The 25,648-nt window shown below is 40.6% G+C and overlaps 1 protein-coding gene and 1 pseudogene across 13 annotated transcripts in view; both read left to right on the top strand.

Moving 5' to 3' along the window:
* The window catches only part of Pms1 (PMS1 homolog 1, mismatch repair system component), an 85,409-nt gene that overhangs the window by 6,904 nt on the left and 52,857 nt on the right, over positions 1-25,648 (top strand). For all 13 annotated transcript variants that reach the window (XM_087567189.1, XM_087567193.1, XM_087567187.1 and 10 more), the window contains 3 exon segments: positions 1,859-2,041; positions 9,917-10,019; positions 23,296-23,459. In XM_087567189.1, the coding sequence (XP_087423315.1) occupies positions 1,859-2,041; positions 9,917-10,019; positions 23,296-23,459 (450 nt within the window).
* On the top strand, positions 21,613-22,019 carry LOC148003717 (large ribosomal subunit protein eL37-like; annotated as a pseudogene).

The raw sequence follows: 25,648 nt of genomic DNA on the forward strand, positions 1-25,648 counted from the left end.
TTTTACTTATCAGCTAAAATCCCAATGGCTATAACATCCCAACCACTTTTTACAAAAATTGTATGGATTACCATTTTACAGAGAATCAACGTTCCCAAAACTTACTTAGGTCACTCACTCAGCTAGTAGTGAATGTGAGATTGGAATCTAGTGCTCCTGGCTCATTTATGACTATGTTCTTAGCATGGTTTGAATACAACAGGCTAAGTTGGGGACTTGGTTAGGCAATAACTGGGCTCTACCCCTAAAGTTTCAGATTATAAGTGAAGCTTTAGTGTGTACATAATATAGCAAATTGCTGGCTGCTGCAGCTGCTGTATAATCATAACAGTAGCAAAGTTACAGTTATGAAGTGCTAACACAATAACTGTTTGGTTGGGGGGGTCACTATAACATGAGGAGCTGTTTTAAAGGGTCACAGCATTAGGGGTTGAGAGCCAGTGCTTTAAATAATATGCCATGTACTTAAAATGTGAACGTTTAATGAATTAAAAGTCAAGTGACTATCTTTCTTAGGCATTTCATGTAAGTAGCCTAATTAGGGTACAAGTGATTGTGACCTTACATCGGTCAGATGCCATTGGAGACTCTGAGGGAGAAAACCATATATGCCACTCTTAACTTCCTCGTGGAGCTTTTTGCCTTTTGCTCCTTCCTGTTTAACTCTCTTGAAATGTGTCTTGTTCTTAAATGTTTCTGAAAGAAAAAAATGTTTCTTAAGATACTGTTAACAGGGCAGTGGACACATTCTTACAAAAGTAAATTAATGTTGTGACCTTAGTTCCATATTTATTCTCATCATTGTCTACTTTGTAGGATTTCTAAGTAAACTGCCTAACTGGGTCCAGTAAAATGCACTTAGGCACGCTTTATTCTGTTTCTGGACATAAGTTAATATTGTTTTAAATATACATTGGAATTTTTGTGTTTTTATTTTACTCAGATTCCCGGAGTTAATTATGTTGTAAGATTTACATTTCTCTTGTTTATTGTTTAATGAATGAAGCAGACACACTGCTTTTTAGAATATCATCTTAATTGTACATTAAGAGAAATGTGTGAGGACTGAAATCTTGGGTATTTGCTTATTAAAGTGTGATATCACTGTATAAAACAGAGTCAATGTAATTTCCAGAAGGTGTTTTTCCCCTCTGTCACTTGCACTGAGGTGATGTTTGCAGAGCTTTTTGGAGTGAGGCTGATGACAGTTGGTGACCACGTTTACAAGACGGCATCCATACAAAGTAGGGGCATTATAGAAATCTAGATTCTCTTATACAGCTTAGTATAATAGATTAAGCTATGAATGGGGTTTGTCTTCTTAATTTTCAAGTTTAAAAGAGATTACCAAGTTAGATATATTTTCTCAACCATTTCTTGTTTGGTGAACTTTATAATAAAATTTTGAGAATTATCATGCTGTAAACACTTAGAAATTTTTTTTTTATAAAGGCAAACAGAAGAACTTATTAAAAGTCAAGCTAAATAAGGATGCTTGCTGGTTTTTTGGTGAGATCAGGTTGTGTTCTGCTGGTGGTAGTGTTTTGCTTTAGTTCATTTGGGGGATAATATACATAGATACTATGTCTGAATTTTTAATTTAATTTTAAATATGTTACCATAAATACCTATGATAGTGAAAAGTTAAAAGAATCCTCAGAGAATAGACTGACCTCCTTGTGTTATAGCTGAGTCAAGATCCAGAGGAAGCAGGTACTTAGCTTATTATCCATGCATACCTAGGAATTAGCAGAGCTAAAGAATTGAAGCTCCTGTGTGCACCTTTCCTTAAAGTTGTCAGATAACTAGATTGTGTATCCTGTGTTAAATGTGACGACAGTTTAATGTCTTTTGCTAGGAGAACTATGGGTTTGATAAAATTGAGATTCGGGACAATGGTGCGGGCATCAAGGCTGTGGATGTCCCTGTCATGGCAGTAAAGTACTACACCTCCAAGATCAGCAGTCATGAAGACCTTCAAACTCTCACAACCTATGGTTTCCGTGGTGAAGCCTTGGGGGCAATATGCAATGTTGCAGAGGTAAGGGGGTTTATATTGGCTTTTTAATTATTTTAACAATGACCAAGTATTAGAATTAGGAGAAAACCAATTTATTGTTTGTCAGAGTAGCTTACATTTTTTTTAACTTGTGGTAAAATACACTGAATATGAAATTTACCATTTTCAACTACAATTTGATGGCATTAGGTTTATCTACATTGTTGTGCGTTTATCAATTTGCATTTGTCTGGGTCATTTTCCTCTTCCAAGTTACAACTCAATACTCATTAAATAAAGCCCTCTTTCTTTTCTCCTTTCCTCTATCTGTCAGGTACTGTTCCACTTTCTGTCTCTATAAATTGATGTCACAGATACCTCATAAAAGAGGGACATTAGACCGTTTGTATCTGGCTTATTCTATCTTACAAAATGTCATCAAGGTTTGTTCCCATTATGTTGTAACACTTGACAGACTTCCTGAACCAGGTGTGTTTCATGCCAGTTTACCAGTGTGGAGTTTGAGGCCATCCTGAGCACATTATCGAAATATACCTGAGTATACAGTACATTTTATTTATGATTCCTTTGCTTTTGGATTTGTGGCTTGCTGTCATGACAAGAGTTGCTCTGGTCACAGGTGCTCAAAAACGTGTTTAAGTCCTTGATTTTGGTGAAGTAGACCTTAGTACCGCATATGATAAGTCTGTCTTTAATGTTTTGGGAAAGTAGTAACGTATGCTTGGTTATATATTATTGCTCATTAGAGGAGGTTGTTTAATAGACCATTAATTTGGAAATTTTGTAAAAGTCAGCATTTAACTGTAGCACGTTTTAGAGAGTTTATCCTAAAATAGACTGTGAATCTAAAGGTAGTCTATAGTATGTATATTTTTCTGTACCTGTTTGATCATGGAAACTCCTTTATTAAGAGGCATGGCACTGAATTGTTTGTGAGTCTATGGAGCACACTGTATAAATGCCATTGTGGTGAATGTAGGTGATGAGAATGAGTTCTCCATCTCTGAATTGACTTGCCCTATCCGATAGGATACCTAGGGATAGATATGGATAGATAACAGTTGGATGTTGCAAATTTAGTCAGTTTCACTTGTCATTTCTTTAGAGCCCTTACTTCAGTGCCTGGCATACTCAGTTGTCTGACACTGCCGCGGCTCCAGGTTTTAGAACTACGTAATCTCAGTCTCTGGTTTGCATGTATCTCAGTTGTGTTTGATTGTATGACTTGACTAGCTCCCTTTGCTAAACTTTCACTGTGTAGCTGTTGGGCCCTGTCACTGTTTGAAGTTATCTGTATGCTGGTAAGAGTGCCAGTAACTGAGGGTCTCTTTGATTACTGAAAATTTCCCCATGGCCATATTACTTGTGCTAAGGCCAGAATACACCGTTCAGGTAGGAGTGCCAGAAAGCAGTGACGTTGATACCTAATGTTTAGGAAAGGGGTATGAGGGGTTGGGGATTTAGCTCAGTGGTAGAGCACTTGCCTAGCAAGCGCAAGGCCCTGGGTTCGGTCCCCAGCTCCAAAAAAAAGAAAAAAAGAAAAAAGAAAAAAAAAAAAGGAAAGGGGTATGAACGTGAGATACTGCCATGTCCTCCTCTCTGGTCATTGAATGTCTGTGTAGTGGCCTGATTTCAGCAGTGTGGTATTCTCCAGATTCACTTGTCCTGTTTTGTGTGGGTGGGCATGTGTGCGTGCCTGCCTGTGTGCGTGCGTGCGTACATACATGCGTATACGTACTTGACTAAGGATTCACTTATGCTCTGGCTTTGGAGGCTCTATAAAGTTGACCATAGTAGGCTGGAAAAACATTGTAAAGATGATGAAATTCAGTGGGAAATTCTGCCATTAAAACACAAAGAGGACGAGGCCTCAGTCCCTGGACTACAGATGTTCAGAGCTAGGTTTAGGAGGAAATTCCCAAGTATCCTCTTCAGCCTCTAGCCCAGACCTAGTATACCAGGTTCTTCCTCGGCTAGTTTACTCAGCACTTGCTTTACTTAGAGCTCACTTGAGCCTGCACCTAGATTTTAGGGTACAGCTGGGAGTAGCCAGTCTTTCTTCTGGAGAACGTACTTGGCTGTCTGCAGCCTTGAAACGAGTGCAGAAAGCTCATTTTAAACGTGGTATAGAGTGTGAAACCTCGGAGCTCTCTACTGCTGCTCCGTGGCTGGGGCTTTGATCGGCTGCGTTAGTGTATAAATATTTGATCACCTAGCTGTCGTCTAAACTGGCAGGTAGAAATTAAACTTTATATCGTGAGAGTATTGTCAGGAACTAATGTGTTCCGATGTGTCTGTTTTCTGAAGATGTGGCCAGCCTTTGAGCGGTCGTACCAGCCTTGTCTGCTAGATGGCAGCATGGCACTGAGTCTGTGAGTGTGACCTCTGCGCTTCTGACGTCGGATGGCTGCTTGCTTATCTGTTGGTCACTATCTTGCTTGTTTGTTTCTTTTTTTTTGTAGATTAGTTAAGGTCATATGACACCTACATTTATCACTTTATCTTTTTATCTTTGAGATATTCAAAAGGGCTCACACAAATAATTGAAATCATTTTACTTATCAGAATTTACCAAAGAATTGTTGAAATATCACAAGAAGATATTGACTAGGCTTGGTTCTATCTGAAACCTCTAGTAGTCGCTGTAGATCTTAGTGCACCGTACAGATGCCCTGCCTTAAGATGCATGTTTCCAAGAGTGCTGGTCACTAACAGCTGAGTCTCCCTCACTTCTTCTGAAGGGATCTGTGTTAACCAGGTCATAGAGAACAAGCACTGGGCACTGAGTGACTGATGAAGGGTTGTTAAGGTACAACCATCTCAGGAAAGTGCTTTTCTGTCCTTTCCTATAGGTGCTCGTGCCAGGCCATGCCCCAGTAAAGGCCTGTTGATTAGTCTCTGTCCCAAAGTCTACTTCTTGGAAATCTTCTGTAGATAATCTCTTTATATTACTGGTGAGGAAAATGGGGCCTTACAGAGTTAAATGCCAAGTTTTCTTACTCCAGTTTCAAAGGAGCATTCATCATAATGGAGATGAAACCCTCTTATTATCATAGTCACCACAGTGCGTGCACGAATTACTCTGGGGTTGGTGCTGATACAAACTGGTCACTGTGGCTATGTAGAATTATAGCACTTTCAATTATCTAAGTCCACAGGCTTATCGATTTTACAATAATAATGTCTGTTCATGAATGTGCTATTGCTACTTTTTAGCATATTCATGCTATTACTCAAAAGCCAGGGTTTACTGTACCTTGCTACACCTGTAAGAGCTTCCTACATCTTATCTGTACCACGTCTTTTAGATACATTGAAAAGTTTATAACTTTTTTTCCTGCTCTGGACTCCACTGTAAAAAACAATATGCTCTTGTGCTTAAATCAGTGATGGAATCAGTTGCTTAGTCCCTGTCTACATTTACCTACGCTCCTCATGTTGGTGACTCTTTCCTGAAAATTGGTAGCCATCTGTAGGCAGATCCCTGCTAGTTTTCACAAAACGTCTTTGTTCTGTAGTGCAAGTTCATTGATTTTTGTTCTGTTCTTTCCTATCGATAGTTGTGGTCCCCGTATTTGTTACTTCATAACTAATGTTCATGTTTGCCGGTCCACCCATGCAGCAGGTTTAGAGTTGTCACAGTGGGGTTGGTCGTGCTCTAAGCACTCACATTTGTTACGAGCCATTCCGTAGAGAGAACACGGATCTGTAGGTTTGTTTAAGCCCCCATGTGTAGAGGGGTACACTGAGAGCTGGGAGACCTGTAAAGGGCAAGAGGAAGCCTCCAGCGTTAGACTGATGTCAGACAAATAAACGCAGCTCTCTTCAGTGTCAGGAGCTTCCTGTGTCATACACAGCCACAGTAGCAGAACTTTAGTGTAAGCAGGGTCATGAGTTTTTGAATCCTGCTTTCTAAATGGTGGTTTAGCTCACTACGGGCAATAGAAAATGCTTTGAAAAGTTTACAGTCATTGCCTTAAATGAATTTGTGTCAAGAAAATTTTACTTGAATTGCCAGGATGCATTTAAAAGAAATTTGTAGGCAAATGGTTGGAACTGGAAAATATCATCCTGAGTGAGCTAACCCAATCACAGAAAGACATACATGGTATGCACTCATTGATAAGTGGCTATTAGCCCAAATGCTTGAATTACCCTAGATGCCTAGAACAAATGAAACTCAAGACGGATGATCAAAATGTGAATGCTTCACTCCTTCTTTAAAAGGGGAACAAGAATACCCTTGGCAGGGAAGAGAGAGGCAAAGATTAAAACAGAGACTGAAGGAACACCCATTCAGAGCCTGCCCCACATGTGGCCCATACATATACAGCCACCCAATTAGACAAGATGGATGAAGCAAAGAAGTGCTGGCTGACAGGAGCCGGATGTAGATCGCTCCTGAGAGACACAGCCAGAATACAGCAAATACAGAGGTGAATGCCAGCAGCAAACCACTGAACTGAGAATAGGACCCCCGTTGAAGGAATCAGAGAAAGAACTGGAAGAGCTTGAAGGGGCTCGAGACCCCATATGAACAACAATGCCAAGCAACCAGAGCTTCCAGGGACTAAGCCACTACCTAAAGACTATACATGGACTGACCCTGGACTCTGACCTCATAGGTAGCAATGAATATCCTAGTAAGAGCACCAGTGGAAGGGGAAGCCCTTGGTCCTGCTAAGACTGAACCCCCAGTGAACTAGATTGTTGGGGGGAGGGTGGCAATGGGGGGAGGGTGGGGAGGGGAACACTCATAAGGAAGGGGAGAGGGGAGGGGATGTTTGCCCGGAAACCGGGAAAGGGAATAACACTCGAAATGTATATAAGAAACACTCAAGTTAATAATAATAAAAAAAAAAAGAAAGAAAGAAAAAAAAAAGTAATTTTGTTGACATGTCGTCTAACTCCTATGGGGAAACTGCTAACATAAGGTTTAAATGATTTTACAAAACTTTTTTAAAAGGATTTATTTATTTGTTTATTTATTTATTTATTTATTTATTTATTTATTTAATGAATGAATGAATGTATTCAAGTGCTCTATCTGTATGTATACCTGCATGCCAGAAGAGTGCATCAGATCCCTGTAGAGATGGTTGTGAGCCCTGTGTGATGGCTGAGAATTGAACACAGTACCTCTGGAAGAACAGACAGTGCTCCTAATCACTGAGTTATCTCTCTAGCCCCTATATAACCTTTTTTTTAAAAATAATTAGGCCCACTTTTAATACAGAGCTAATATAATCCTCAAGGTCTCTGAAGAATTCTAAAAGATGTCTTAAAATCTTGACATCACTAGACTCACTCTCTTCAACAACTGCTCATTACCCTGTGAAAATCACCAATGATTGGTGTGTGTGTGTGTGTGTGTGTGTGTGTTATCAGAGATGTTCCTGATCATGAATTAGTGTAGGACACCAGCTCTTCCTACATAACTAATACATTTTGAACCTGTCCAAGTTTCCTGCCCAGGACATGAGGTCACATGAAATGAACCCTAGAAATACAATTCCTTCATCTGAAGAATATGCTGTGTTTCATGAATTTACAAAACATAATTATATGTTTTCTTCACTGTCTCACCATGAGCATTGCCCATATAAATACATTTCTATAGTGTTCTATACATTGACATTAATGAAATTTTATTGTTAAGAACCATAACGTGTTTAGTATAACATAAATGTTAATATTCTTAACATTAAAATCCTGCTTCCTTTCTTTGCACTCCAGTTTCTTCATCTAGGTTGGTATATACTTACTGTTCATTAAAATGTCTAAAGCATGAACAAATTAGTGTTGTAGAAGTTGGCTTTGAAATACTTTAAGCAAAATGCCATGTAACCTTATAAAGCATTAGCATCCTCATCTTATCATCACCCTCCCATAGAGAGCGCGTAATCATTTATTCAGGAGCCTCTAGAAGCCACTGGCAGAGTTAGTACTGGAACTCCGAGTTCCAGGACGGCCTTTGCTCAGTGACACCAACATTATGTCAAGTGGCTCGCTCTTTGGAGAATAGAAATAGAATTCAGTTGACCTTGGCATTTTGAAGAAGCAGTTATTTAGATGTAGACTTACTTTTAAAGGGATAAATATGAAATAATGAAACATAGAAAAAAATCTCTACCACTTATTGTTCTGTTCGTTTTGGGTAAACAAATCAAATAATACATTGGCTGGTAGACTCTAGATTAAAGTCATGCATCATTAACTTATGGAATGGACTTTTGTTCAGCAAAATAGAACAGTTGGAATACACAGAAGCACATAGCTTTCCCTTAACAACCTTAACAAGTTGGGAAGACATTTCAGAAAACTTAGTAGTATCTACTAATTCTTGAAACTTAATAAGAGATCTTCCCCCCCACTCCACACAGACAGACAGACAGACAGACAGACACACACACACACACACACGAAGGGGAGGTGCAGTGGTGGTGTGGGTACCCACATACACATAGTACCCAGGTGTTCCATAGTGCATATGCTACAATTATGTCTACTTGATAGGTAAGCCTCAGCAGTAAAGCTAGATTTTGTAGATTCTAATTTTTGTTGAGTCCAAGGATAGTCAGAAGAGATACCTCCCAACTTTGCATCACCACCTATCATAGGGCTGCTCTCTTTTAGTCCACCTTTCTTTCCCCGACAGTATCTCTACTCCACACCAGTGCGTCTTGTCTGGTTTTCATTTTCTTTTCCATTAAGGTGATGTCTCCTGCCAGAATCACAGGATATGTATGGGTAGTGCAGAAAAGTGAGGGATTCTTAAACCTCTATTCCACAGCTCACATCATAAGGAAATATTTTGGTATTTTCATGGATCTCTTTCCTATGATCATATGCTTAATGCTGACTTTAATTAATGAAAAATTTATACTTAAACATTGTTTTAAACTTGTTTTTCTCTGAATAACACCTTTAAATAATTGTGTATATATTTAAATTTTGCTAGTTGAAACTATAATTGTTTTTATAACCTGTAAATGTTTTATATGAAATATATATGGGAAAGAAAATGATTACTGATCATTCATTTTTCCATAAATTTGTGGAAATTATTTAAAAAAAAGATTCTACATGGTACAATTAAAGTATTTGCTTTTACATTTGTAAAGCATGTTATACAAATGGCCGTTTGATGTATACTTGTTTTTTGTTTTAATTAAAATGCTCAAACACCAGCTCATTTGCAACATAGAAAAGTCACAGGTTGCTCTGTTGTTTCAAAGTGTAACTCCAAAAAACACTACCAGAGAAGCATCCAGAGTAATTGATCAAGCAATGGACTGAAGCCTCAGCCCAGGGAACCTGAGTTCAGTTTCAGGCACCCTACATGGAGATTCAAAACCCACTGTAACTGCAGCTCCAGGGGATCTGAAGCCTCTGGCCTGCACCTGAACATATATGTGTGTACATAATCACATGCACCATTTCAGTACAATAAAATAAGTCTTTAAAAAAGAATTACCAAGTAATATCCTTTTTCAATACTAAGTAAATGTGTGATTATTAACTTACTGACTGACTGACTGACTGACTGACTGACTGACTGACTGACTGACTTGAAACAAGGTTGAGACTCTGCAGCCCAACCTGGTCTAGAACTCACAACAGTTCTCCTGCCGTAGACTAGCAAGTGCTAGAGTTGTAGGCATGGCTTACCATGCTGGCATATCTTGGTGGCCATAGATAAAGGGTTGTTTTAGTGGGCTGTAATGATACGTTTCTTTGATCCAGGATTCAGAAGGAGGCAGGAAGATCTTGAGTTTGAGAGCAGTCTAAAGTGCATAGTAAGGTCCCATTTCAAGCAGGGGTGAGGGGAATAAAGGGGAAAGAGGGAGCAGTCTCTGTTATATATACCTTTTTGGTTTGGTTTGTTGTTTCCAGGTGGTAGTGACAACAAGGACAGCTGCTGATGACTTTAGCACCCAGTATGTTTTAGATGGCAGTGGCCACATACTTTCTCAGAAGCCTTCACATCTTGGTCAAGGTAAGTGTACTCACTCTGTGTGTGTGTGTGTGTGTGTGTGTGTGTGTGTGTGTGTGTGTGTGTAAAATTGCTGTCACCATCATTAAAAAAAAAGAGCTTTGCCTTGAATTTAAGTAGCATTTTGGGTTTAGTCTTAATCAAGGCTGGTTATCTCTCAAGCAAGCATTCAGCCTTCCTCTGTGAAGCTCTTCAGAGTGCAGAGTCATCCTCCAGAGGAGCACAGTGAGACAGGATGACTCAAGGAAACGGCCTCTAGCAGCAAATGTTTTCATGTGGCTGGGTCACTTGTGTCATCTTCACAGATGAGGGAGAGCGTTGTACTGAAGCGCCTAAAACGTCATTGATTTGTCATATACTGTATCCCTGATACTTAAATAGTTGAAAAGTATTTATTGATGAATAACATAGATAAAAGGTGTAATCATTGCTTGGCTCCTACAGTTTACCAGTTTACAGCTGAAGTCTTACCTGACACCTGTTCCACCTCTCCACTCTTATTCTGAGATATCAGCTGTTTATTAGTTTTTATTGTTTTATACACATCTGTGTGATTTTCTTTTGTATACTTTTAAGTTCTTCTAAAAACTAATTCTAAGGTAGAACTCTTCAGTCTGAGTTCACAATATCTCCTCACCATTTTCCCAGCAGTAGGTGGTTAGTGGTACCAATGTCAAAGGTGCTCCTCTTCAGAATCTGCAAGGGGCTTGTGGGGTATGAGTTGTTCCCTTCTCACATCTAGAATGTTAATTTTAATTTATTTTTATGCTCCTTGTTACAGTTGATAAACATAATACACGGTTTGTGGTTTTATTATTCCCATCTTAATGTTAAAATACTATATTTAATTTTTAAAACGACTTTGGTCTTTGAAATTTATTTTCTTAATTCTGATAAATCCACTCACTCTGCCTATAATTTTAGAAATTGTCAGCATAGTTAGGGATTATTTTTTGCTCATTAGGAATTTACATTCTTGTATTCACAGAGAAAAATAATTAATAGGAAATCCTAAGAAAACATACTCATTTACATCTCATTCATAAGTCAATAAAGGTGACCTCATCTATAAACACTACTTAGTTAGATATGTAATAAGTATTATATACTTCAGTTAAAGTAATACACATTATCCATTTAATATGTATTGTGTTGAACACACAGATAAGTATTTTTTTTAAAATTTAAATATGTTCCCTGTTAAGAAGGACTCTGGATCTTAAAAATTCAAGTTAGGAAAGCACCAGAGGCATTGAGTGCCCCCTCGTAGAGTTCTTTGAAGTAGTCTAGTCAGTGTTTGCCAGTCTGGTCTGGGTAGCCAGTGGCTCTGTATCACTCATACTTCTCATGCTTTTCATCTCCATGGGAACTATGAAATAACAATCCTTACAGAAGGACTCCATCTGATCTTTGCCCTTCTCCTGACTGATTTCTCTTCTTCTACTGACGTCAGTCTTTCCCCTTCTGTAAGTAAAATTAGGTATGCATGTTAAGGAAGTTTTATAGTCAGTAAATGCATCTTATTTTCATTAGCTTATTTCATAACTCAGGAAACAACACACTTGAAAGGTCAATCGTTACAAAACCAGTATGACTTTTTGTAACTCACTTTTTCCACCTAACTATATTTGATTGCTTAGGTAACAGCAACAAAAAAACCCCAGAAAACCCAGAGTCTTAATTTCAGATTGTTCTAGGTAGACAAATTAAACAACTCTGCACACTAAAAGTGATCTTGCAGTTCCATTGCTCCGTGTTGACGGTTTGTGAGAGACTGAGTCGCATACTCACATTTCACCAGCTGTCATTAGCTTCCATTTAAATGTTTTCTATGTAAGATAAGACTGCAGTTCAGCAATCCTCGTTCATACCTGTGCATTTGAGGTTCTTGTAGATTAATCTCTGCTGTGATAGGAAAGTCCTTAGCATGGATTCCTCATACCATCTGGTCAGACGGCATAACTGTAGGCGCAGTGACAACCTCTCAGTTAGACACTGGAAAAGTTGTACATATTTAAAAGTGATTTACTGAAAATTCCTTTTCTGTCTTTTGGGTGTAGATATTTATTTATTTTATAGATTGTTCTGGCCATTTAAAGTTTATTTATGATTTTAATAGAATGTTATTTTAGTTGTTCTTCCCTTCTCTTCATCATCACATTCTCAAACATTGTACCTGGCATTTTAAAAATATTTATTTTTAATGTGTGTGTGTGTGTGTGTGTGTGTGTGTGTCTGTCTGTCTGTCTGTCTGTCTATCTGTCTGTCTGTCTGTCTATATGTATGTATGTATGTACTTATATATGTCTGCAACTTGTATAGGTTCTTACAGAGGCCAGGATATGGTGTCTGTTACAGGCAGTTGTAACTCACCTGTTGTGGGTACTGGGAACTGAACTCTGGTCCTCTGCCAAGACCAGTATAGTCAACACAGAAGTAGAGCAAGCACTTTATGGCAGGAACTACACTCTGAAGAGCAAGCACACTGGGAGGAAGTGCTCTCTGAAGAGCAGGCACACTGGGAGGAAGTGCTCTCTGAAGAGCAGGCACCCTATAGCAGGAAGTGCACATAGTTTTTATTCTAAGGCAAGTGGTGTCTCTGTCTTCTCTCCACTGACTAGGGCCACCTACAATGTTTAACAATTTGCTGATTTTTCAAAGAATTGTACAAAGGAAGTGAAGGAATGCAGGAAAAAGCCATTTTCAATCTTAACCTCTGAGCTTATCTCCAGCCTCTATTCCTGCTTTCCTTTAAGGAACTAGAATAACTCTCCAGCTTTCAAGTCTTGGGTAACTTAGTTATCCATAGTGTTCATATAGTTTTGTGTCCCCTAGTTTTTTGCTTCTAGGTTGATTTATTGTCCAGAACAAATACTTTCGAAAGCGTATTCCATTCTTGTACCTTGTGAGAAACCCTTGCTATGGCTTACTGCTCTGTGGGATTGTGCATGGACTGCAGTTTTGTGTTTCTTAACAGAAGAGTGGAACTTTGTTCACTAGTTTAGAACACATTGTGACAATTCAGCACCCATACCTTTACGTTAGAAGTGTAAATAACCGCCTTCATAAGTGGCATAGTATAGGGTCATATAAAAATATAACAGCATATTGCAGGCCTGCAGATTAATTCTGGTGTGTGAAGAGTGTGCTAAAGTTAGAGAGCTGAGCAGTTCTCTTGTAAAATACGATAGCGCACTGGGGCCTCTTCCGCATTAGTTGGTATTACTTGGTACCTTTATTTTTAAGGATATGTATTTCATTTGAAATTTAAAAAGTTTTTATGTGCAAGTTCTGTTAACACATTACTTTGAAATTATTAAACTCTTACTTGAGATTCTTAGTTTATTTTGGCTCTTTTAAGATGGAAAAGTAATTTATAAATATATGGGTTAGGTGTAATGTATTTAGAGCATTATATGTATCTAAAAGTCAACAAATAACATTTTGTTTAATAAACATATGTATCTGGGGTATTGGTTTTGGCCTGTCTTCCTTCTTCTCTTTTGTTCATAGTTATAAAAGATGTCTTTACATTGCCATTTAGGAATTCAAGGATTAGTAAGAAATGGATAAGCCAATAAGTGATGACAGTGATATGAAAACACTGAACTTAGAGCAGGGTCAGTGAGATTTTCAGAGAGCATGGCATTTGAGTTGGAAGCTTATGGGTGGAGGGCAAGGAGGGAAAGGAGTGGAACCTTCAGCCAGAGACTGATGTGTGGAGAATAGACCATTTCTCTATAGCCATAAAGAGAGAAAAATACAACTTAAAAAACTTGCATATTTTTCTTTAAATTTATTGAAGAATTGTGTCATGAAAAATCTTTCACGAACTAAGCTTAAGAGAAAGAGTTACCCCTTTCCAGACAAGAAGTAACTGATGACCACATGCTCTGCTGCTGACAGGATTACATGAGGTTGCATGTGTAGGTGCATAACAGAGCTACCTGCCATAGGTAGAATGTCGTAGAGCACTGGGAAAACCCTCAGATCTTCACATAGCCACCTGTGGACTGAGCTGAGGTTGAAGTATGCCATCCGCAGACTGAGCTCATTCACTTACACACAGGACTTTTGCCGACTGAACAGTGCTGAAGAAAGTTGAGACTGGACTACACAACTTACTAGAGGAAGAGGATTAATTCCAGTGTCAAGCCTGTGATGTCTGAGCTACACCATTGGTTACTACTGGTTCCTACCCTACATTAACCCAGGAAATATGACCATCTTCAGCAGCTGGGGATGTTTATGCAAATCAAATAAAAGCCTTAAAGGATACAATCAAGGGAAAGTAAAAGCTATAACCAAAAGAAAGAAAGTGTAGCAGAGGCAGATGAACAAAATGAGAATCTTTAAGAAGAACTATTTGACCAAAATGTTTTAAAGCAAATCCTGCATCATTAAAAATAATTTTTAAAAAAGTCGGGGGTTTGTATGCTAAATGGAAAGTTTGGAAGAACCAAATGAAAATTCTAGAAGTATAAAACTGCTAAATCCAAGTATTCACTGAAAGGTGCCATAGTTAAGATCTCGACTGTCCCCTTTGTCAAAGGCTTGTTCACTAGTAGGAGGGTCTTTTGGTCATTAGACATTAGGTACACCCTGCAAGAGGCTACTGGCACCATACCTCTTCCTCTCTTTCTGCTTCCTAGTTGCCAAGACACAAGTTTTCTTGGCCACAAGCACCAAGATGCACAGCTCATTGCAGGCCCCAAAGCATGGTGCCAGCTGATCATGATAAAAAACCTCCAGCTAGGAGTTGAAGTAAGTGTCTTACTTTTTTCAAGTTGATTGGCCTAAGCGTGCTGTTATGGTCATAGAAAGTCCCCTGTCCCGGAAAGTTGGTGATGAGAGGCGGGATAATCACCATCACTGTGTCAGTTGACAGTGACAAGTTTTAGAACTGGTTCTTTGCAGGATTGTGCTAGTGCAGACTGTTATAAGTGGACTTTAAGGGGTGAAAACCAGATGGTGATAGAAATACGGACAATCAGGCTGGAGGGGTGGCTTGGCAGGTAAGAATGCTTACTGCTCTCGCAGAGTTCCAGAGGACCTGTGTCACAACACCCGTGATACAACTCTTCCAAAGGATCCAGTGCCTTCCTCTGGTCTCAGACACCTGTACTCACTCACATACACACATCCACAATCACATATGTACTTGTAATTTGAAATAAAACCTTTACAAAAAATCAAAATACATAGTAAAGATGGTGATTGTGTAGTTTCAAATGGAATTCTTTATTGGCAATTGAACTTCATACCACCTGACAAAGACTTTGGTTTCATTATTCCCATGCCTTGACATTCTGTGGGCAGTTCAGTACTGGTAGTGAAAAATTGAAGGAAACACAGATTTCCTATAATTTCCAGATTAAATATAGCTAAAAGTTTCCAGTGAGAATTGGTAACAAAATGAGAGAAAAAACGTAAAACTTGAAGTTTGGCAAGAAAAGCAGAATATTGATTTTTTATTTTTTATTTTTTTGGTGTAGATGGCATTTTTACTGTAAAGGTTAGCACTGATTAAAAAGTCAGCAGCAGGAAGACTCTTAAGAAATTAACCAGACAGCAAATGAACTTTATCTCAAAGGTTTCCCAGGGCTTTTTAGAAGGGCCTTAGGGGCCTTATTCACTCTGACTACCTAAAACCCTGTTGGCAAGGCATTAAGAAGCTGCTATGGTTTGCTCAGTTTGCTTCCTTATACAGCCGTGACCACCTGCCCGAGGGTGGTGTTATAGTGGGTTAGGCAGTGCATATCAATCATTCACTAAGAAAATACACTGCAGACTACCCAAGGGGGTATAGTGGGTTAGGCCCTCCTACTCCATCATTCATTAAGAAATACACTATAGGGGGTTGGGGATTTAGCTCAGTGGTAGAGTGCTTGCCTAGCGAGCACGAGGCCCTGGGTTCGGTCCCCAGCTCCTAAAAAAAAAGAAAAGAAGAAATACACTATAGACAACCATAGGCAACTCTAAGTGGTCTCATAGAGGCGTTTTCTTAGCTGTGATTTCTCTTTCTTGATAAGTCAAGGTTTGTATCCAGTTGTTGAAAATCTAATCCACATAGGTATATTTCCTCCCTCTCCTCTACCCCATTTCACTTCCTGTCTGTCTAGTCCTCCCTCCCTTTGTTTTATGAAAAGATAGATTGTTTTACAGTCCAGGATGGCCTCGAACTCGATGATGCTCTGCCTCAGCCTCCTAAGTGCTGAGATTTCAGGCGTGAATAACCATGCTCCATCAGGAGAATTGATCAGTAGAGAAAGCAGTGTTATTCAATAGGATGTGTGTTTACAAAGTGATGTGATAGAAACAACTGCATATAGATTATGTTCATGTGCAATGGTGCTGAGTATGCACGTGTTGGTACGTACTTGTGTGTGTGAGTGTGAGTGAGAGAGAGATGGGGGGGCAGAGAGAGAGAGAGAGACTGTGTGTGTGTACGTGTGCACAGGTACACTTATTTGGCTCTGTGACTGCATGTGGAGGTCAGAGTTCAATATTAGGTGTATTTTAACACAGTCTCTATTACCAACCGGCCGCTTACAGTTCCCACTGGACGGGCTGCTCAGTGGGTCTACTGGGACCCACCTGTCCTACCCACCTTATGCCACTCTGTTCCATTTGTGTGGTTCCTGGGATCTGAACTTAGTTTCTGGTGTTTGCATAGCAAGCTCTTTACCTAGTGAGTTCTAGATCTCCCCCTCTGTGTAGGTTCTTTCTCTCTATTTTCACTTTCTAATTAAAAAACATCTACATATATTTTGATTACATTCTTTCCCGTCCCTCTCAGTTCCTCACAATTGCTCACCTGTGGGGCAAGTAGAATGGTGTCACCAGACAAAAACTGGGAAGGTTGAGCAGATTCAGAAACCCCAGTAAGTTCTCCTATCTGAGAACAGCAGGAGTTTCCTCTACTCCCTACCTGCTTCCTGTCCTGGAGTATGTGGCCACATCATCCCATATGAGGATCATGGCCGCTAGTCACATTGCACAGAGCTCTTCATGCTAATGAGATATCTGTATGGGCCCTGATAAGCTTCTCTTTGCAGACATTTCTTCCTGCAAAAGGTCCACCCTGAATAAGTGATGTGCACCCATTTTCCACCATGAACAATGAATAAATGGTTTGGACAAGCAAAGACTATTTCTCATCAAGAACCACCATGGGGGGAAGGAAGGCTTTGTCATACAGAGCCATACTGCCTAAGTCTCCCTCAGGCCCTCTGTCCTCTGGACACAGAGACTCACCTCTGAACTAAGCCAGAGTTTCCCCTTCACCCAGGTCCTGGGCTCATTGCTGTCCAGCACGACCCTGTCATTTCTGACTGGACACCCTGGAGTTTGGGAACCCCTGCCTCCTTGACCTCAGACTGTCTCGTTTCTCACCTGTTAGTGGCCTAATGCCTCTGCATTTTGTTTTGTCTGCCAGCACAACACCCACATGCTCCAGCAGTAAGGCAGAATGTGGATCCACATTTCCCACCTTTTACTCACTCAGCTTCATGTTTTTTCCCCCTCTCCATCTATCAAAGAAAAAAATTTAAAAAGTCAAAACAGACAACTAATAAGACAACAAAACAAGTAAGCATGCAAAAAATTTATTATTAAATCTGTTCAAGGGAAAAGGCCTGTCCTGGAATGTCCTTGTTATTCATGGAGACATTACACTGCTTTTCACATTTTCAGAAGATAACCAATTGCAAATAGCTTCTTTGTTAGGGATGGGACTTTGTTCACTTTCCCATCTCCATGCCGGGAGTTGGTCTAGTTTGAACCTGTACTGACTTTGTATCTTGTTATATAGTCTCTGGGTATCTGCCCTGTTGAGTCTGGAAGACACTATTTCCTTAAAGTCAGTCATCTACCACCTCTGCCTTTTAAATCTTTCCACCTTTTCTTCTGTACACGTGCCCGAGCCTGCAGGGAGAGGGGTTTGCTAAAAACACACATTTAACACCAAGCCTTCCAAAGTCTCACTCTCTTGAACTGTTCAGTTGTAGCCTCATCTGGTGCAAGAAGAAACTTCTCTAATGAGGGTTGAGCGATCTATAGCATAACAATAAGTCATTAGGAGTCACCTTCTTGCTGTGTCCTTGGAGAAGAATAAAAAGGGTAGGTGTTTTCCCTGCCCATGGCTTGTCCAGTCTCATATTGTTAGCTCTATTTGCAATGTGAGATATGGGTTCAATCTCATAGAGTGATTCCTAAATCCAGCTTTAAAAAAGGTTGTCGCGGGACTGGAGATTTAGCTCAGTGGTAGAGCGCTTACCTAGGAAGCGCAAGGCCCTGGGTTCGGTCCCCAGCTCCGAAAAAAAAAAAAGAACCAAAAAAAAAAAAAGGTTGTCGCTATTCCCATAACATTTATACCCCCAGCATATCGTACAAGCCCCTCACTATTGTAGGTCAAAGGTTTTGTAGCCGAGTAATATTGGTGACCATTTTTCTCCTCTGGTAGTATGCAAAATACTTTGAACAACAGTCAGTAGAAGTAAGCCTCTGGTTTGGCGTCAGTTTTATCTCTCCGTGTTTAGTGGCATAATTAAGTGGGTCTCAGCAATGTGATCTTACTGTCAGGTTATAGAAGTTAGCCAGTAGCCTTGGCAGCGTTTTGAGGAGGGACTAGGACTCCTTTGGATGATGTCTTAACAATTTCTAGCACTAGAAATACAAGATGTCTAGTTGGGGCATATATATGACTCCATTTATTTTTATTTTTTATTTTTTTTGTATGTAACTCCATTTAAATTCTTTCCATATATCTATATATTTTAGGAAACTTCTACAGAAATAGGATTCTATATGGTTTTTAAAAGGTGGTTAATGTTAGTTGTCCCTTATATATTCCTTCCTTTCTCCTGCTCTTCCCATCCTCTTGCCCATTTAATCCTTCTACTCTTGTTCCCCCTGACCTCTTCAAATCCTCGGAATATCCCCTCCCTCTGGTTAGTAACTAGTTACCTAACTTATGCAGCTATTCAGATTGAAACATATATATGAAGCTGAAAAGCATGAAGTATTGTTTATTTGTTTATTATTGTTTAATGTCCTTGATGAGGACATTCATTTCTGTCTCCATCCTTTGTACCTACAGATGTGGTGGTTTCATCTGTCTTAGCCGCTCAGTAGTCCCGGTATAAATGTATCTCACTTTCCTTATCATTCATTAGTTAGTAGACATCCAGGCTGTTTCCTACCTCTGGCTATGAGGAAGAGAGCAGCAGGGACCATGGATGAGGAGGGTGTTTTTCATAGTATCTTTGGATATATGCCGAGTAGTGGTCTAGCTGGATCTCGAAGTAGATCAATTCTCAGATTCCTGACGCACCAGCACTCTGATTTCCGTAGAGGCTGTAAAAGTTTGGCTGAGCTGTCATTGGTTGTATTGAATATGGTCATTCTGACTGGGATACGATAAAATTTCAGAGTGCTTTGAACTTGCATTTCTCTCATGGCTAAGGTTGTTGAACATTTCTTTGTGTATGACATTTTGAAAATTCCATTTAGTTCCTTTCCCCATTTTTAAATTGGGTTATTTGTCTTCTTGATGTTCAGTTATTTTAGTTCTTTATATATTTTAGATATTGTAGGTTGGTGTCAAGGTGATACATGATTGGACAGTAGAGAGTCGGGTAGGGACACATTTTTGTAAGGTTAGAGAGGAGGAAGGAGAGATCAAGATAGAGTCTACGGAAGAGGATGGTCAGGTTTAGGTGAACTAGATTGATTTTTACCTTGTCTAGGTGGACAATTTATACCTTTGTCAATTGGCAGTGAATTTATTGTGTGGATGAATTGTGGATTGAGAATTTAACGTGTAAACCTAATGGCTAAACTACAAGTTTCTGGAACTTTGGTTCTAGTGGACTAAAGAGGACACAGTGTGTGAAAGAAATGGCTGAGAGGCAGTTGGAGCGTGTAGATCTGGTTCTGTTGCCTGCGCAGAGTGAGAACTCGCAGGGCCCACAGCAGAAGGAGATTCTGTGTGTGTGTGTGTGTGTGTGTGTGTGTGTGTGTGTGTGTGTGTGTGTCGGGGGTGTGTGTGTGTGTGTCGGGGGTGTGTGTGTGTGTGTCGGGTGTGTGTGTGTGTGTCGGGTGTGTGTGTGTGTCGGGTGTGTGTGTGCGTGTGTGTGTGTCAGGTGTGTGTGTGTGTGTGTGTGCGTGTGTCTCGGGTGTGTGTGTGTGTGTGTCTCGGGTGTGTGTGTGTATGTGTGTGTGTGTGTGTGTCTCGGGTGTGTGTGTGTATGTGTGTGGGTGTGTGTATCTCGGGTGTGTGTCAGGCATGTGTCAGGCGTGGTAACTACCACCTAGGAGACCAAGCACTCAAGGTTGAGGGCAGCTTGCAGACCATGTGGTAGAGTAGCAGCCGGAGCAAGCGGATCCGGCTTGCAGGAACTGATAGAAAACGTTCCTTTTTAATCTTTACGGCAACAAGATATTAACCACCTATTGAATGCGTTATTGGTAAAGATTTCCCAAGCCGATGGCTGCCACTTTGCCCTTATGATGGTGTTCTTTGTCATACAGAGGCTTTTCAGTTTAATGAGGTCCCATTGTTTAATTGTTGGTCTTAGTACCTGTTGTCTTTGTTTTGGTAGTCCTGTTGGTGAGAGTTTATGGGGGAAGCTGTGACAATGCTAGGGACAAAGTCTCATAGCATACTCCCTGACCCTCCTCCATAATGTTCTCTGACCATTCCCTGAGTATCGAAGTGTTTTGTAGATGTACTCATTGGGACCGGATTCTACAACTCCTTTATTTGATTGGCAGTTGTATTTTTCTCTAGTGGTCTTTTTCTGTTGAAAAGTGAAGTTTCCTTGATGAGGGGTGAGTACGACACTTATCTCTTGGTGTAAGGACAAATATTTAAGGTATGATTAGAGATTATGCTGGTTTAGTAAAGTGGCAGTTGTAGATTCTCCTTCAAGATCCACGACTTCATTAGCCCTGGGTAGCTGCCTTGGTGTCTAGTACCAGACACGATTTCCCTCATTTTGCGAATGTCTTAAGTTCAACTAGAGAGCCTTTGGTTACTGCCGAGATGCTGTGCCCTGGGGTTATTGTGCCGTACTAGCTGTTGGGGATCAGAGGGATCACAGCTCGGTAGGACTGCTGGTTCTTTACTCTTCTACAGGATAGCATGGCTCTTTCTGGTCCCATGAGAGTTAGTCGTCAGGTCAGTTCTGCCACCGTGACTTTGGTGGGACCTCATGGTGGGTGACATTATAGTAGCAGAACCCATGCAGCTGGGAGAGATGACAGGATAACCCAGGACTCATAAGAACTTTAAATCCTGTTGAGAGCAGTTCACCTAGTGACCTAAGACCTCCCTCTAGGCCCGAGCTTAGTTAGTATTGCCACACTAAGGACCAGACCTCCAACACATGAAGGTGAAGGAGCAGTCCTTATCAATCATATCCCAGCCTCATTTGACGTTTTATTTTGATACGAGATCTGAACAAGTTACCCAAGTTAGCCTTGAGTTCACTGGATGGGGCAGGTGTCTTGAATTGTGATCCTTCTGCCCCAGTCTTCCAAGTAGCTAGGACTGCACCAGGCCTACCTTATCCTCACTTGATCCTAATTAAAATACAGCCAAGGCTAAAAACTTCACTTAACAGAGTCTAATTTGGCCTCACCAGTAGAAGTAAATGGTGAAAGGAACGTCATCCTTTGGAAAGCGTTGCAATAAGACACACGCGCTGTGCTGCCGCTGTGCCTCTGAGGCCTCCCACCTTCAGAAGTCGACCTGTGGCTAATGCGGCTACCCTGCCAAGTGCTCAAGGAAGTATAACTGGAGGGCCAGGGCTAAGAGGCGAAACACTGCCGGGACCGGTCGGATGAGGCACCTAAAGATTGTCTACCGCAGGTTCAGACATGGATTCCGTGAAGGAACACCTAACCCAAGAGGGCAGCTGCTGTAGCATCCAGTTCAACGTGAGGATTTCAATCGGTCATAAAATAAATGCTCTGGTTTCAAAAAAAAAAAAAAAAGAATAGCAGTCAGTAACCATCAGTTTAGATGTCTGCTTCCTGCCCACCACTTGCAGTCTTCTCAGGCTTCCCTCATTTTGATGGCATAGCAATAACTTCCTTACCAAACTAAACCAGTTACTGTTGAATCTCCTGAACTGTGAACGGAATTAATCTCCTCATTTAAGTTACCCAGACGCAGGGTTGTTGCTTAACTTCAGATGTATTTATTTTATGTGCACTAAGTGTTTGGTTTACATGTATGTAAGTGTACCACACGTGCGCCTAGTATGGAGGGGGTAAGAAAAGGGTATCAGAGGGGGTCAGATCTCCTAGAACTAGAGTCACAGACAGCTTGTAGGCATGTGGATCAAATCTGGGTCCACTGCAAGAGCAACAATTGCTCCTAACTGCTGAGCCATTTCTCCAGCCCCTTGGTTTTTTGTTTTCTTTTTGCTTTTGTTTTTTGCAACAAAAACCAAGTGAATACAGGAAACCAGCACTGTTGCATAAGATCCATATTGACCGTGTATTTGACCATGCAAAAGTGGCTGTACGGTTAGAGGAGAGCAGAGAATGGGAGAGTTTGGATCTAAAATTCTGTAACCGGAGCATGTGATTCTAGGGACAGCTCAGCAGATGAAGAAGCACGGCACCAGTGTCAGCCAGAAATAAGGCTCTGCCTGGAAATTGCAGTAACAGTGCCCTTGCTCTGTTTATGCACTAACAGTACATTTGCTACAGTGCTGTAAGGAATACAGTATGCAGCCGGATGCAGTGTTGCTGTGCTACCATAAAGAAGCCAAACACCCCGTTGGTAGTTAGAGCTTTATGAAAAGTCAAAATTAAGGATTAAGGACCAGTCTTACCTTGCAGAAGAAATTTTTAACAGATCAACATCAGAAAGAGACTGACCGGGAAAACCTTTAAAGTGGCGTGACATGCCTAAGGTTATTGCATACACTGTGTAGTCCTCTGTCACCTCTATATTGCACTCTAAATGTAGACTAGTCAACATCTCACGTGGTTTGATATTCCACAGATTTCTTAAGATTGCACTCTAGTGAGCTTGTGTTTCTCTACACCATTAAAATAAAATTACTCTTGTTTCCTCAGTGGATCATGAGTAGAAGAGGAGTCTAGTAGGGCATTAGAATAGTTTATAGAGATGATCCTTCTTTGGACCTCTGCACTTGGAGGAAGATTGGGCTTTATGATAGAAAGGGTTGTTTACCGATTATATGTGAATTTAGAGATTTGTAGTTTCTTCTATATCTAAAATGCTTTTATCTGCCAACAGGTACAACTGTAACGGTTCTAAAGTTGTTTAAGAATCTTCCTGTAAGGAGACAATTTTATTCAACCCCAAAAAAGTGTAAAGATGAACTAAAAAATGTACAGGATCTTCTCATAAGCTACGCTGTCCTGAAACCTGACCTAAGGATTACTTTTGTACATAATAAGGTGAGCATTACTATATTTTGTAAGAAATCTTTGTGGTAATATAATGAAGAGATGGTATATCCTGTATTAATGTGTGCCATGGAGTGGGCATTTGCCATATTCCACAACTGTCCTTCATCTGTGGAAAGTTTGACCCCAGTGTGAAGACGTAGGAAGCTGGCCCTGGGTAGGTGATTAGGCCATGAGGAGCCCTTGTAAATCGGCTATGTGAAGGGACCCAGAAGAGTTGCTTCTGTCTTCTGCCACCAGAGGATGAGGAAAAGAAACCAGGACTTGGTTTTTATCAGAAGGCAAGCCTGTTAATACCTTAATCTTGGCTTTTCCAACTCCTCTGACTATGGAAAATAGCTTAAGTGAATGCTATTTCTTTTAACCAACTTAGGACAGTATACAGCTTTCTTCCCTAAAATCTTTGGTCCACGTTCCTTTTTCTTTAGGAGCACTGAAGAGCTATGGGAAGTCTACTAGGACCTTACACTTTATAATACCTGCCGTCAGCTCTTCCCGGAAGAGCTATGGGAAGTCTACTAGGACCTTACACTTTATAATACCTGCCGTCAGCTCTTCCCGGAAGAGCTATGGGAAGTCTACTAGGACCTTACACTTTATAATACCTGCCGTCAGCTCTTCATGGAAGAGCTATGGGAAGTCTACTAGGACCTTACACTTTATAATACCTGCCGTCAGCTCTTCATGGAAGAGCTATGGGAAGTCTACTAGGACCTTACACTTTATAATACCTGCCATCAGCTCTTCCTAGACACTCTCTTCCAGGAACAGCTCTGGCGTGTCCTCAGGCCGATGAATATGGGCTGCGCTTTTCCCCATTTGAGACCCAGAGTTGCTTAAGATTTCTAAAGGCCACTCTAGCTCATTCTTTTGTAATGAATCTTGGGGGAAACAAAGGTTTATACCTTTTCTGAACTCATGTTTCCTTGATTCCACAAAACCACGTTGAAATAGTCAGTGGAAGGAGAGCAGATTCATTCAGCAGTAGATGGGAAACGGGGAATTAACCTTCAGCGAGGATCCATGGATGCCAGGTGCTTTGGTCTGCTGTTGTCCTCACAGAACATGCAGAGGAACCGGCAATGTACCACTTTGTCCTCTGAACTGAACTCAGAGAAAGTTAATGTGTGGCTTAGAGTTCCACAGCAGGTAAACGGTTGAAATGGGATTGGAAACTGGTTTACCCTGGAGTATAGATTCTTCAGTTGACTGAGGTCTCTTCCCACTTTACCCTGTGTTGTTCCTCTCCATACTGCAAGTATTAGAATACTTGCAGTAACTGAAGGAAACAGTATTACCTGAATGTTTATGAGGAACTGAAAGCTCAGAGTGACAAAGGAATTCTTTTTTATTAGGTATGCAAATGTATTCTATAATTACATATCAACTTTTATTAATCATTTTATTCGTTTACATTTCAAATGATATCTCCCTTCCCAGTTACCCCTCCTCACACCCCCATCCCGTTCTGTCTCTACCCCCTCCCCTTTCCCTCTATGAGAGTGTTCTACCCACTCACCCACTCCCACCTCACCCTTCTAGCATCCCTTTATGCTGGGCCACCAAGCCTCTCCTCCCATTGATGTCAGATAAGGCCATCCTGTGCTACATAAGTATCTGGAATCATGGTTCCCTCCATGTATACTCTTTGGTTGGTGCTTTTGGTGTCTTCAGATGAAATAGATCCCTAGGTGGGGCACTCTCTGGAAGGACTTTCCTTCATTCTCTGTTCTGTTTTTTTGTTCCTGTCTTTCCTTTGGACAGGAACATCATTGGGCTAAAAATTTTGAGATGTGTAGGTGACCGCATCCCTCAACTGGAGACCACGCTTTTCTACTGGAGGTGGTAGTATCTACAGCTTGTATGCATTTAGGCTGAAGTCATCACCACTGGGTCCTGGGAGCCTCTTGCTTCTCTCCTGTCCATACCTGTTCCGCCCCCCTTTTTCCCTCCCTCTCTTCTCTCAGATCTCCCAGATTCCTCCCTCCCTCTACCTCCTGTCATTATTTTGTTTCCCCTTCTATGTAGGATTAAAGCATCCATACTTAGGCCTTCCTTCTTCTTAAGCTCCATATAGTTTGTGGGTTATACCATGGATATTCTGAGTATCAGTGAGTATATACCATGTGTGTTCTTTGGTGTCTGGGTTACCTTACTCAGAATGATATTTTCCGGTTCCA

This window comes from Rattus norvegicus, chromosome 9, assembly GCF_021556685.1.
Source record: "Rattus norvegicus strain SHRSP/BbbUtx chromosome 9, alternate assembly SHRSP_T2T, whole genome shotgun sequence".
In the NCBI taxonomy this organism is placed as follows: Eukaryota; Metazoa; Chordata; class Mammalia; order Rodentia; family Muridae; genus Rattus; species Rattus norvegicus.